Source organism: Panthera pardus, unplaced genomic scaffold (assembly GCF_024362965.1).
Source record: "Panthera pardus isolate Hobbes unplaced genomic scaffold, ASM2436296v1 HiC_scaffold_11, whole genome shotgun sequence".
NCBI lineage: Eukaryota > Metazoa > Chordata > Mammalia > Carnivora > Felidae > Panthera > Panthera pardus.
The window spans coordinates 76,309,029-76,322,644 of record NW_026526666.1 but is presented as its reverse complement, the minus strand read 5'-3'; the positions used below and the strand labels follow the sequence as shown (position 1 = coordinate 76,322,644).

Genomic DNA, 13,616 nt, shown 5'->3' with positions numbered 1-13,616 from the left:
CTGAGACCATTTTGACCTTGGCTTATGTGCTCTACAAATCAGTGTTATTTTCATATCATTAACTAGAATTAACCAGAAGCCATTACCAGCTCAGTGACTTCCTCAGTAGCTCAGAGTTGCCCATCAGATCAGCTTTAATGATATCAGGGTCCTTGGCCTAATTAGCTTTTAACATAGACCATGTTATCTTCCCTTGTTGCCATACAATGGCAACTACCAAGTCAGCATCTTTGGAAGCTACGCCTCTTAATGTTAATCAATCTTTAATTAAAACATTGAGGTGTGAGGAGAAAAGGTATCAGCTTAATTTCAGAGGAAAGCAGCTTAAAAAACAGAGATATAATTAATCTCTCTGCCAAGTGTATACACCAGATCCAGATAGTTTTACAGAAAAGCTTTAATTCTTCATAGTTTCCGCAGACATGTTTTTAATATTCAGTTATATGTATATATGAGTTAAGGGAAGAAAAAGCTAAGAATTCAAAGAAATTGAACTTCTATGAGGCCTCCTCCAGCTTGAATTCATTGCATCTATCTAAGTGACCCATTTAATATCTCTGTCATCTTGCAGTTCATTCCCAAAAGAAAAGCTCTGATTTGGGTCCAATTCTTTACATGCAAACCTAATGTGGTTGTTTGTTGATTGATGGTAAGAATTGCTTTAGTAACAAAATGAAAGAGACAGTTTTCATAAATCTCTTCCCTCAGTATTATTTATCCTACCTCTTTTTCTAATATTGGACAAAGGACCCCTATAGCAAGATTTCTTGACAGTTCACCCCCAAGGACCTGTTTCATAGAAATAACCAAGCAATTTTGTGAAGTTGTTCATATGTGAAAGTTGTGAAGTCATGCAAACCTGGAACAGGAAAGGCTGCTCTCGGTCCCAAATGAAAGCCTACGTGGTCACTTTCTCAGGAAAGCCTTTCCTAAACCTGCAGGCCACATCGGGCGCCCTTGACTGGTGCTATCATAGTACTGCTCACTTTTATTTCAGAGTGCTTCTTACAAGTGAATTAAAATGAATGTCGCCCAACCCCCCTCCCACCCCCCGCACCCCCCCACCCCCACTGGAATGTAGGCTCCTGACCACATCTTCCTCATCACTCTTTCCTTTAGTGCCTGGCATAATTTAGAGCACATAGTAGACGCCTGTAAATACTGAACAAGTAAAGAAGAATCAAGGATACATCTTATGAAATTACTTGCCTTAAGAGGGCAGATGAGAAACCCAAGGGACAAAGAAGTACTGCCTAAAAAGACAGCATCAGAATAGCACAGTGCCATGGAAGCCAAAAGAACAGTCTCAAGAAGAAGGGAGGATGAATACTTTCCCATCACTGCTTATCCTTAATCCCCTAATGTGATCCAGCCCCCATCACAGCACTGAAACTGTTCGCTTAGAAGTAATCGCTGATGTCCTAGTTGCCAAGTCTAACTCATCATCCTCCTCTGTTATGCGGCATTTAACATCATAGCTTCTTTTCTTTCCTGACATTGTACTCTCTCCATTCTCTTCTCTACTGCCATTCTGCTTTCTTTTTTAGTTTGTCCTCGTACTTCCCAGATATGTGGTTCTTAAAATTCTGTCATCTACCCTCTTCCCTTTTTCTACCCTGTTAACCCCTAGATGTGCACCCCCTCACTCATCTGTGGGAGAAAGCTTCCAGATCTGTATCTCTATCCCCAAACCTCAATTTTTTGTGTGAAGGGCCTTTCTGGATACCTCCACATAGGTTGCCTTTGAGTACTTCACATTCAATGTACCCTAAATTGAATGTTAACTTCTTCAAATAGTTTCTTCCTCTCTGCTTTGTTTTATAGGACTATTATGCCCTCAGTAATTTAAGAGTAGTGCTACGGCATTATCTTATGTTTATTTTCCCCTTAACCTCTACCTTCTATATGGTCAGTTGTGAAGTTCAAATATTCTGCCTCTGTGATTTCTTTCACAGCTCCCTTCCTCATTTTCACAAGTTCAGACCTTTGTTACCTCTTGACTAAACTATAAAGCCCTCCTGATGGCTCCACCTTCAATCTCCTGTATCTACAGTTTATTCTGCACATAGACCAATGCAGTATCATCAGCTACAAGCTCAAATCTTAAATGCCCAGGTATTCAATACTATGCTACTTTGGACAAGTAAGTTTACCACCTCAAGTTTCATTTATAAAAAATTAAGAATTTGTATTTTTAAAATGAGATAATATTAAGTTATTAAATGGCATTTTAATGAGCACCCAGTCCGAAATTCTTAGGAAACTTTCCACACACCACTCAGTAACTTTCATGATCCCCTGATAAGTTTACATAAGTAAATCTCAATGTCATAAATGTTTTCTGAATAAAGCATAAATCCATGCTTGGCATTCAGGGGCCTTGCTGAACTGGCCTTGAGCTACTTACCACTCTTACCTCTCATTTTTGCCTTTCATACACCCTGTACTTAAGCCATGCTTACTGTGAGTTTGCTTCTTTAGGGTCCCTGCCTCTAGGCTTTCACTTAGAAATCTTGTCTTCACAATCTCTGCATATTCACATCCTAGTGAGTAAATGTGATTCTCTCCATAAAGCTTTACCTGATTCCCCCTGCCTTCCTTTCCTCCACACTTCTGTCTGGTCTTTTCTAACTTGCAGAGCCCCATGCTTTTGTCATTACTACCTCGATGAGTGGCTAAAAGAGAGATTGATACACTGTTTTTTGGGAAGTCTGCAAGCAGGAAAGAGCTTACCAGGGTCATGAGAGTTCCTGCAGAGTGTGTGGAAAGTTTTCTCATGGGTTTGGCAATACATGCGAGCTCACAGAGCCTCAAAATCCTTAGTATCCCATTTAAAACAAGCTTCACATCATGCTTTATTGCTTAATGAGCCACTCTGTAGCCATCTTTGTATTATAAAAACACCTTAGAATGGTAGTTACTGATGCCCAACAGGTACAGACTAATACTGTGGAGTTTCCACTTGCCACTAAATAAATGCTTGTAAAGTCTAGTGAGCCTAAGATGAAAGGCATTTTGTAGATTTAAAATGTGCAAGATGTAACCAGCCTTCTGTATCCTCCTCTAATCAGAACTAATCCTCTGAGAGAGAGAGGCATATGAAAAGGCACTGAAAAATCTGAGGAAGTATGGATCTGGGGTCTCCAGATTGTCCTAGGAGGCTGGTAGTTTAAGAGTGGAGCAAAGGTGGGCTACCAGGGTGGCTCAGTCCGTTGAGCGACTGACTCCTTCCTGATTTTGGCTCAGGTCATGATCCCAGGATTGAGCCCCACATCGGACTCCATGTTGAGCATGAAGTCTGCTTGGGATTCTCTCTACCTCTCTGCCCCTCTCCCCAGCTCGCCCTCTTTCCTCTCTCTCTCTCAAAAAAAGAAAAAAAAAGACTAGAGCAAAGGCAAAATGCAAGGTTCAAAACTTGGAAAGAGAGCAGTGTTAGGGTGTGAGGAGACTCCACCCAGCTGTCTTTAATTAGGAAGACAGCAGGAAGGGCCAGGATTGTTCTTTCTTCTAAGTTCACTGAAAAAAAACCTGATACCAAATTTCGTTCTTAGGAATTTCAAAATAAGTAGAGAAATCTTTGAACTCTGTAATCAACTAACTGGAAACTAATTTGAAATTTGGCTTCAGCACATATATTTGTGGTTACAGGAGTAGGGGAAGCATCCAAAGAGGTTCTCTGGAGATCTCTGTTCTTGTCTTTTAAAAAGTTTACACACAGCAAGTGAAATGAACAGATGCTTTTTTTGTTGGAGCTATCAGGGTAACAAGAGGCTGAAAGCTATATCAGGTATTTATTTCAGTCACTGAGATGGCTATTGGCAGAGTTCCACATACCAAAACTAAAGAGAAACTCATGAACAGATAAAAAAAAATAAGACATGGAGGAAAGAGCCCTGTGCTTCCTTGTCTTGATTTCTTCCTAAACACATGCTGATGATAAAAAAAGGAGCAAAGCACTCAGATAGCACTCTCTGGCGTCTTTTTTTTTTTTTTTTTTTTTTTTTTTTTTTTTTTTTTTTTGTAGTTGGGGAGAGAATTGGACAATTTTATGTAATCCTTTCTATAAGAGTGTGTTTGAACTTTGGGGAAATTTATAATAATCTCTAACACTTTAGTCAGAGGGTATAACTTAAGCCAATAAATACCTTAAATTTGAACTTCATAGTTGTTAAAATGCTCTGCTTATTTACATTATAACATGGAGCATTTGATGAGAATAGTGAGAATAAGGTAGATAGATAGGTGTGGGGGGGGGGGGGAGGGGATTTAGTAAAGACTGAATTGGTTGGCACCTGACTTGGTGAGGAAACAGGAAAGGAATTTCTGGCCATGAAGTTTGTGATTCCATATCAAGATCATTCTTTATAATGGAATAACCACCCACCCTAGTTGAGAGCCAGAATTCCTCAGATTCTTCCAACCAGAGGGGCCCTGGCACACTAAACAGTCTGTTACGATATCTGAACACTTAAGTGAGTGTATTTGGCCAGGGAGACTTGCTAGTGAAACTGATCTTGCCTTCCCTGGGTTTTTCCAGTTGTACTGAATAATTAACAGAAAAATTAAGACCCAGATTCCCTGAAATGTTAAGTATCAGATCTGTAAGCTGATCAAACCTTAGAATCACAGTGTGTCATAATTAGAAAGGACCTTAAAATTCATCCTGAACAAAGTGATAGAGGATTTGTAAATCTGTTTCCCTAAATCCTTGCCAAGTGATTGCTTGAATTTCTGCTCAAATACCTCCAGGGTCAGGAAAGTCCTCACTTTAGCAGACACTCTATTCTTTGAATAGCTGTGAGAAAGCTTTTTGTTGGTTCAAAATCTGCCCTTGGATCTTAGTGTGCCAATTTAAGGAGACATCCAAAACAAGCCTCCTTCCTCCCACATCCCAGCCCTCAGATATTTCACACTGATCATATTGCCTGGAACCTTCTCTTAGGCCATCCATTCTTGGTTCTTTCTACTGTTTGTAGAAAGAGGACAAGGTTTCTAGTGTCTTGTAGTATAGGACCAGGAAGACTCAGGATTCTAGGGCAGATTCTTTAAAACTTTTAAAACTAAAGAAAAAGTTAGGCTATCAAGACACAATCTAGTCTACAGTTTACAGATAGGGAGATAGTCTTTTGGATTTGAGAGGGCAGAATTGATCAGCAGCCTCTTTTAAAGTGAGAAATGAAGTGTAACACATTTTGCCAGTGAACGGTCTATTTTAGTTGCTTAATTTTTTTTTTTTTTTTTTTAAGTAGCCTCACTCCCAACGTAAGGCTTGAACTCACGACCCTGAGATCAAGAGCCGCATGACTGCTCTACCGACTGAGCCAGGCAGGCACCCCTTTAGTTGCTTAATTCTGATCACAGGCTTCAGCCCACACCTCATTTTTGCCAAGGACCTCTCTGGCTCCCTGAGTTAAGCCTAAGGCTCAGCTCAGGGTTTCACTGCCAGATCTCCACATGCCAACTATTGGCTTCGCTCATTGTTTGTGTAAAGGATAGAAATAACTTTTCCATAAGTTTTACCATCTATATTGACCACATGGTTCAACAGAGACTCAGAAATTTTAATAGACTTTGTTGTTTTTCCTTCATAAAATAAGAAAATGACCATCACAAAGGGAGCAGAGTATTGTACTCCTTGAGAAATGCAGCTGTCTCTGTTGGACAGTTTCCTGGGTTGCCCTTTGTACTTAACTGGTTTAACAGTCACCAGGTGATCAGATGGCTTTTGTAAAAGCCAAAAAGCTGTGGACAGGATTGTGGGCCACCTTTCTCTCGTATTTTCCGTTTTGAGACTTGAAATACAGACGCATGCCTTTGAGCTGGCCCCAGGGAGGCTCAGGTTTCCTTGGATGTGCGCCGCAATAAAGGAGCCCAGGTGTTAGGGCGTGGGTCTCTGCTGCCGGCATCTCCACCGCCCCACCTCTGCCCTCCTTCCTCAGTCTTTGCCACCTCTCATGTCTGCGGGCAGATAAATTCTGGTGGGAGGATGGACCAAGACCTGATGTACAGGAGAAGGAAAGAGAAGGTGCCTAGAGTTCATCCAATAACTTGGCCTCTGGGCCTAAGAGAATGCGTTCGGACACCCAGAAAGTGCCGGGTTTAAGGCCAGAGTGTTGTTGGGCCCTGCAGGGGCGCGCTAAAGGTGACATTGGAGGGACTAGGACAGCCTTTGGTGATAGAGCTGGAGCCGACAGCGATGCGTGCCGCCCGCCGCAGCCGGCACGACCCCGCGGGCAGATGGGGCCCCGAGTGGCCCCTGCCAGAACCCGCTGGCTGGGGGAGGCGGGGCGTGCCTTCTAGGTTCGCTCGCCCTTGGGCTGGGCTCCGAGCCCGGCGGGTCCGGACGCGGCGGGGGTGGCAGGGGGGTCGGGCCAGCGGGTGGAGGGCGGGGCTTTCCTTTGTCAGGGGATTTGCGCTGCGCCGCCGAGCCTCGCGCGGGTGCCGCCCCCCTCCTCTCGCCCTCTCGGGGGGGCGGGGCTCTCCCTCGGGCCCTGGGGCGCGGTGGGCGTGGGCTTGGTGAGCCGAGCGGCTGGCGCCGGGGCTCCCAGGCCCTGAACCGCGCGGAAGCCCCGCCCCCGCCGCCTCGGCCTCCAATCCTCTCCGCCGCACCCTCCTCCTCCGCTCGGGTAGCTCCTTTTCCCTGCCCCCGCCGCGGCTCCGCCTCCGCCCTCCTCCCCTTGGCTCTCCGCGTCGCGCTCCCGGGCTTCCAGGGGGGCTGCCCGGGCGGGGCGGCGCGGCGCGGCGGCGCGGGGAAGGGGGAGGAGAGCCGCTCGCCAGCCCAGCACTTGCAGCGAGCGGCGGGTGAGCGGGCCGCGCGGCGAGGGGGAGGAGGGCTCGCCCCCGCCCGGCCCGAGCGGAGCCTTTTGTTCCCAGCCAGAAGTTTTGCATGCCGGGACCGTGACAGCTGCGGGCGGGGAGAACGGCGGGGCCGCGGGGCCGGCGGTGGCGGAGAATAGAGGCGGCTGCTTGACATGCAACCCACGGCGCGGCGGCTGCGGGCCGGGGACTGGCGGCGGCAGGGGAGGCGGCGCCCACAGCACGCGGGACTCAGCTGCCGGAGGGACAAACTAACTTCCTGAGCGCGGGACTGGAGGCCGGCGCGGCCCGGAGCCACCTGCCAGCCTGCGGTGAGGCAACCCTGGCCCTCAGGGCGCGCGGCATGGCGCGGGGGAGCGGGCCGCGCTGAGAGAGCCCTTCGACCGGCCCTCGGCCGCCGCTGCAGCCTGCCGGCCTTTCAAAGGCCCGGCGCCGGGCTCCACTCGCCTTGTTTTGCGGCCACAGCGCAGGGCTGTTCTGGGAGCCACAACAATGCCATGATGTTTTGGAGACAGGAAGCCCCAAGCTGGCCCCGAATGAAGGACTTCCTGTGTTTAAAGTTGCAGGAATATCCGCCGACCAGCCCAGTTCAAATGCAAACACCCGAACTAGGGAGGACGAATGGCTAATTCAGACCAGCTGGACTCTCCAGGACTGGAACTGAGGATAAAATGAAAGGAATTCTTAGGAGCTTGGGCCATACTTGAAGACTGGGAAGGCTGTGCCATTGTTACTAAGGGACACAGTCGGTATAAAGCTTCTAACTCTGGGTAAGAAGTGAGTGGAACTAGGTATTGAATAAGACTGGGCAATATCAAATGATTTTTTTTTTTTTTTTTTTTTTTTTTTTTTTTACTGACTGAATTAGAGCGGTGCTCTTAAAAACACGCACAAGAGAAGCCATACAAGGAATTATTTTATATTTGTTGATTAAATTATACTGCTTATCTGTCTGCAACTATGAGGCTGTTAGCCTGTGAGGGAAAAACTGTTCCTCTTAGAAGCTCCCAGAATGGTTTCAGAGTTGGACTTGCAGGCTTTTTTGGAGGGCAGATCCAGTTGGTGGTCCTGGGTTGTGAACTGGTAAAAGGATTTTTAACTTCTGCAGAATGCATTTTTGGGTAACCTGTGAAAAACTTTTAAAAGATTGATGTTTCATCTTGATTGAAAAAGTATGGGTAAGCCACTCAGCAGGCCAGACTGTTTAAGGCAGAACCCCACCTGCCTGGGGAAAGGAGAGGAAGAGGATGGCTATATAGAGGATTGTTATGTTCCACAGAGATCTATATATGATACAATGAGAATAAATGAACAAATTGACCAGGGGTCAAAGCTTAATCAGACTTCAAAAAGCACCATGGAAAAGATGGAAGGAAGTACTATATCCAGTAATGGTACCTTAGGAGCAGCATCTAATGTTTTTGAATCGAGAGCACCAGAAGGCAAAAAGCTGGATGAGAGAATAATATTTGATGCACTAAAGTTAACCAGTGATGTGCAGAAGTCAGCACCTGTTCCACCCAGAAGGCGACCAAATGCAGAACGCAAAGATAATGTTAACAGGAGATCATGGAAGTCTTTCATGCCACCCAATTTCCCAGAATTTGCAGAAAGGATGGAAGCTTCTCTCAGTGAGGTTTCAGAAGCCGGTGCTTCAAATCCTTCCTTGCAAGAGAAGAAGGAATCCATTTCCGCATTGACAGAAAGTTCTGGTCATTTGGACAACAGGGAACCTCAGTCAGAGTCAGTGACTCTGGAACATGTGTCCAAATCCATAGATATTCCAGAAGTGCAGGATTTGAAAAACTTAAGTGGAGAGTGCCAAGACTTCAGATTGCAGCTGCCCAGTGAGCACTCTCCCCGTGAATTCCAGCCTCTAGAACCAGAAGCTGCAGCAGCAAGTGGTAACACAGATGTAATGCAGGAACACAGATTCTCAAGTGCAACCTGGCCCAGAGCCATGAAAAGTTTAGCTAAGGGAGGCTTCATTGAGAAGCAGCACCCCCTTGGGGACACAGCTTGCACTGTGGAAATGCCACCTCTTTCCCCTTGCCTGAGTGAGGAGCTGTTGGATCCAGAATTGCATTTTCTCATAACTCCCAGCCTGAGAGAGAAAACAGAGTCTGAGCTAAAGTTTGAGGAGGATGAGCGATGGATAATGATGGAAGCTGAGGAGGAGTGGGAGGAAGAGAAACTGTCACAGAGAGGAAAGACTTTTCTAATGGCAGATGAGAAAAAGAACAGCCTGGCAGATATTTTTGAAGAAAAAGAACAAGCAAACACTGTAGCGGTGGCAGAGGATGGAGCGGATTGTTCAGCTGCTGTCATAACGACTTTTGACCACCTAGCTCTCAGTCAGGTTTGCTCTGATGACCTACAGCCGGCTAAGAAACATTTGGCTTCTGTTCTCAAGGATACACCTCTTGATTACAGTTGTGTTTTCACAGGTGAGAGTGCTGTAGGTGAGCTGACAAATAGAACTGCTCAGGGGCTGGAGGGTCTTGTTTCTGATTTAGAATATACTGTTGGTCCTGTTGATTCAGAGCAGCTCTCTGACACAGATTCAGTGCAGATGTTTCTTGAACTTGAAAAAGAGTGTTTATGTGAAGAAGGAGTAACTCCTCTAGTTGAACTGGAGAAGCAAGCCTCTTCTGAAGGGCTGTCCCCATCCCAGGATGCAGAAAATTCACTTGTAGTTAGTCATTTTCCAGGGACTAACTTAGAAGAGGAACACATAGGCCTTTTAAATGTAAGGGTAAAAGACTCTGATACTGGATTGGATTGTGAATATTTTAATGCCCTGGATTCTTCTCAGGTGCCTAATGCTGTGGAACTTACTGCCCACTCTGGTACCGTGGGAGACACTTCCACTGTTAGTGAGGAGGAGCATGACAAAGTGCCTTCTAGCCCCAAGACTGCAGGGGAATTTAAGTTCAGAAACCCAGGAGATCTGGAGTCTCTGGGAAAGCTGGACCCAGGAGGATTGCCCAACTCTGATCATAGGGCTTCTCATCCAGAAGACTTACTAGGCTTTGTAGCTGAGCTGGCCAAAGAAAATGGCAATCTGTCCCAGGTAGACTGCGGTCACACTGAGGGGAATTTTGAGGAGTGTGTTGAGAGGGTCCCCCTCAGTTGTGCTTTTAGCTATGAACTAACAGATGTTACCTCAGTATCTGAAGTAGAGGTGTTATCGCATGATTCACATTTACGAACAGATGAGATTCATTTGGAAAGTGAAAAAGGAGCTATTACTCAAGAAAGTAACAATCTGGCTTCCTTGGGAAACGTGGACCCTTATGAATTGTCCAAGGAGAAAGTTTGGGGTGAGGATGGTGAGGTGCAAGAGCTGGGTAATGAAGCCAAGCTTTCGGAGGACCAAGCCCCAGCACATTTTCACAGAGCCTTCACAGGGCAGATCTTCCAAGCTCTCCAGAGGAAATGCACAGAGTCAGATGGTCTGAATCTGCCCCTGCTGGTTGAAGGACCAAGACCTAGCAGAGACGGCTTGGAAACTGTGAATGAGACAAAGCCCACGCTGACTGTGGCATCATCAGAGGGAGGGGAGACAGAAATGAGAGATTCAGATTCACTGCTAAATCTCTTTCTAGAGGAGCAAATTACCAAGGTTAGTAGTACTGAACCAGTTTTGGAGGGATGGACACCCATCCCACAGAAGCCTGTCACTGCTGCCTCAGTGCCCACTGCAGAAGATGGTGCCCTAGATGCTGCAGCGCTCCTGCCAGAGGCAGACATCCCAGCTGCTGCAGCGCCTGCCCCACAGGTGGACACACCAGTTGATTCAGTGGCCACCACAGAGGCACATGTCCCAGTTGTTTCAGTGGCCACCACAGAGAAGGACATCCTGGCTGCTCCCCCAGCCGTTGCAGTGGCTACCACGAGAGATGATATTCCAGAGGGATCTGTCACCCCAGCTTCTGCAGTGCCTGCTCCAGAGGAGCCTATTAACCCAGCTGATCGAGTGCCCACCTCAGAGGAGCCTGCCACCCCTGCTGTTAGAGTGACCACCCCAGAGGCGCCCGCAGCCCCAGCTGCTGCAGTGCCCACCCCGGAGGAGCCTGCAGCCCCAGCTGATAGAGTGCCTGCCCTGGGGGATCCTGCCATCCCAGCTGCTGCAGTGTCCACCCTGGAGGAGCCTGCAGCCCCAACTGCTGCAGTGCCCACCCCAGAGGAGCCTGCCACTCCAGCTGCTGCAGTGCCCACCCCAGAGGGGCCTGCCACTCCAGCTGCTGCAGTGCCCACCCCAGAGGAGCCTGCAGACCCAGCTGCTGCAGTACCCACCCCGGAGGAGCCTGCAGCCCCAGCTGATAGAGTGCCCACCCTGGAGGAGCCTGCAGCCCCAGCTGCTACAGTGCCCACCCCAGAGGAGCCTGCCACTCCAGCTGCTGCAGTGCCCACCCCAGAGGGGCCTGCCACTCCAGCTGCTGCAGTGCCCACCCCAGAGGGGCCTGCAGGCCCAGCTGCTGCAGTACCCACCCCGGAGGAGCCTGCAGCCCCAGATGATAGAGTGCCCACCCCGGAGGAGCCTGCAGGCCCAGCTGCTGCAGTACCCACCCTGGAGGAGCCTGCAGCCCCAACTGATAGAGTGCCCACCCCAGAGGAGCCTACAGCCCCAGCTGATAGAGTGCCCACCCCGGAGGAGCCTGCAGCCCCAGCTGATAGAGTGCCCACCCCGGAGGAGCCTGCAGCCCCAGCTGATAGAGTGCCCACCCCGGAGGAGCCTACAGCCCCAGCTGATAGAGTGCCCACCCCGGAGGAGCCTGCAGCCCCAGCTACTGCACTGCCTGCTATGGAGGAAATGTTCCTTGCTGGTGCACCCCTCCTGGGAGATACTGCCCACACTGATTCTGTGCCTATCTCAGAAGAAGGAACTCCTGTTCTAGAAGAGGCTTCCCCTGCTAGAATGTGGATTAAGGGGGACCTTGAGTCTGCAGGATTTGAAATAAAAGAGGTGACTGGCACAGTGCTGCATGGGAAAGTGCCTCTGGCTGCAACTGATGAATTAAATTCAAATGAGGTAATTGTTGCTCATTTTGTTGGGAAAGGATCTGGGGAGTAAAGTGAGATGTGCAAGTTCCCTTGGTAGTGATTAGAAAGGGCACAGATAATCCTTTCTTTGGTTCTCTTTGGGGCACTGGACTATTCTGGTCTTTCTGTTGCATTTATGCACAAAATATGTCTTACTTTCATTTGGTGAAAAACTTTACAATTTGTATTTATAAACTGAGCCCAATAGTTGTTGGTTTGCATTTTGGAAAAGATTATTAGCTGGAACAGATGATTCTGCTTTTGAAGATTACAGTGACCATGTTCTGTCCTAAATCAAGAGGCTGCTCTTTAATAAGTAATGTCAGCAGTGAGGGAGGAGTGGGGGTGAGGGCTTTGGAGAGACACCTGGGATAGTTAGCCACTTGGCAAATTAGTTAGATGTCCTGAGCCTCTAGTTTGTGCATTTGTTAAGGCAGAACCCTGTGAGGATAACCTGATAACCCGTGGAAATCACTGTTGATATCTTCCACCTTTCTCTCCCACATAGCTTTGTTGGTTAGTTGAAAGAATTCACCAAAACGGTTTGGGTGAAGGTGGTATCTAGATGTGTGAATAACAGCTTTTTAATACAAATGTGTGTTTCTTAAAGCCAGAATAAGGCATAATAAGGTTTATGAAAAATAGAGGTATTTTACCTATCTTGTCAAACTTTGTTTCCTGATCCATGAAGTGGGCTGAATGTCCTCCTGCATTCTGTCTGAGCTCCATGGTTCTGCAATTCTTAATGTCAGAGAACGGAAATGTGTTAGAAACCACCCGGAACAGTGTTCACATCCTTGAGCACTCCTAGTCAAAGACTTTTAAGATTGGCAGCTTTCTACAGTTCACTGCCCCGGTGTCATTTGGGCAATGGTAAGGAATGAAGGAATTGGAAGTTTCATCTAATCTAATATAGCCAGGGATTACTGAGTACAGAGACAGAGGTGGTTTTGATTTTATACCATCCCTAGGGCCCCAAACTGTGCCTGCCTTGTAATAGGCATTCACTGTGACAGACTGAATGAATGAGTGAATATCCATCTGAATATCTGTGGATGCTACAAGAAAGATGGGTTCTCACATCCACCCCATTGCAGAGCCTTTCAGGGCAGCTTTGTCGGCTAGAGCACCAGTTAAATCTGCAGCTACCAGCGATGAGAAGTCATTTTGATTGCAGGCCACAAGTGGCCAACGTTGCTACAGATCCCCTGCTTAGCTGAGTGGTGGTGGTGTCCACCTTGGGCTTCACCACCTATTTTGTAAGGTAGCATCCCATCAAGCTTTCAGATTGTTGGACTGATTCCCTTTCCTGAGTTTTACTAAATTCGAAATTGACACTGGGATCCCAATAACTTGTCCAAAGTCACAGGCATTCTTGATTAAACAGAATATTTTTTGTATAAAGCCTACAGCAATAATCAATGAAATACAGGTGTTAAATCTGTAAAGAGCTGATCAAATCTGCCTAAAGGAAAAAAAAATCAGAGAAACCCTTAATATCAGTCTCAGATTCTCATCTACAAAATGAGTAAATGGGGCTAGGTAATTTCTGAGGATTTCCTCCAGCTCCAGGGGGGTAATCATTTATGAAATACTGCCTGATACAAACAACAGGAGAAGACAGTGGTAGCCCAGCTGTACAGTTGTCCATCTTTGAAGTATGGTTACTTTATGGAAGCAAGCAAATGCCTGCATTTGTGTACAAAAGAAATCTAAACCATCACCCCCGCCGGGACATTAACCAATAAGAATGT

General features: G+C 47.2%; 1 protein-coding gene across 32 annotated transcripts in view; it reads left to right on the top strand.

Moving 5' to 3' along the window:
* The window catches only part of MACF1 (microtubule actin crosslinking factor 1), a 329,250-nt gene that overhangs the window by 258,773 nt on the left and 56,861 nt on the right, over positions 1–13,616 (top strand). Inside the window, exon 1 of one of the 32 annotated variants that reach the window (XM_053897234.1) lies at positions 7,691–11,851. The exons of the other annotated variants lie outside the window; for them this stretch is intronic. Within the exon in view, the coding sequence (XP_053753209.1) occupies positions 7,991–11,851 (3,861 nt within the window). The 5' untranslated portion in view covers positions 7,691–7,990. Of the gene's footprint in view, positions 1–7,690; positions 11,852–13,616 lie in introns of those variants that run through there. 32 annotated transcript variants of the gene reach the window in all.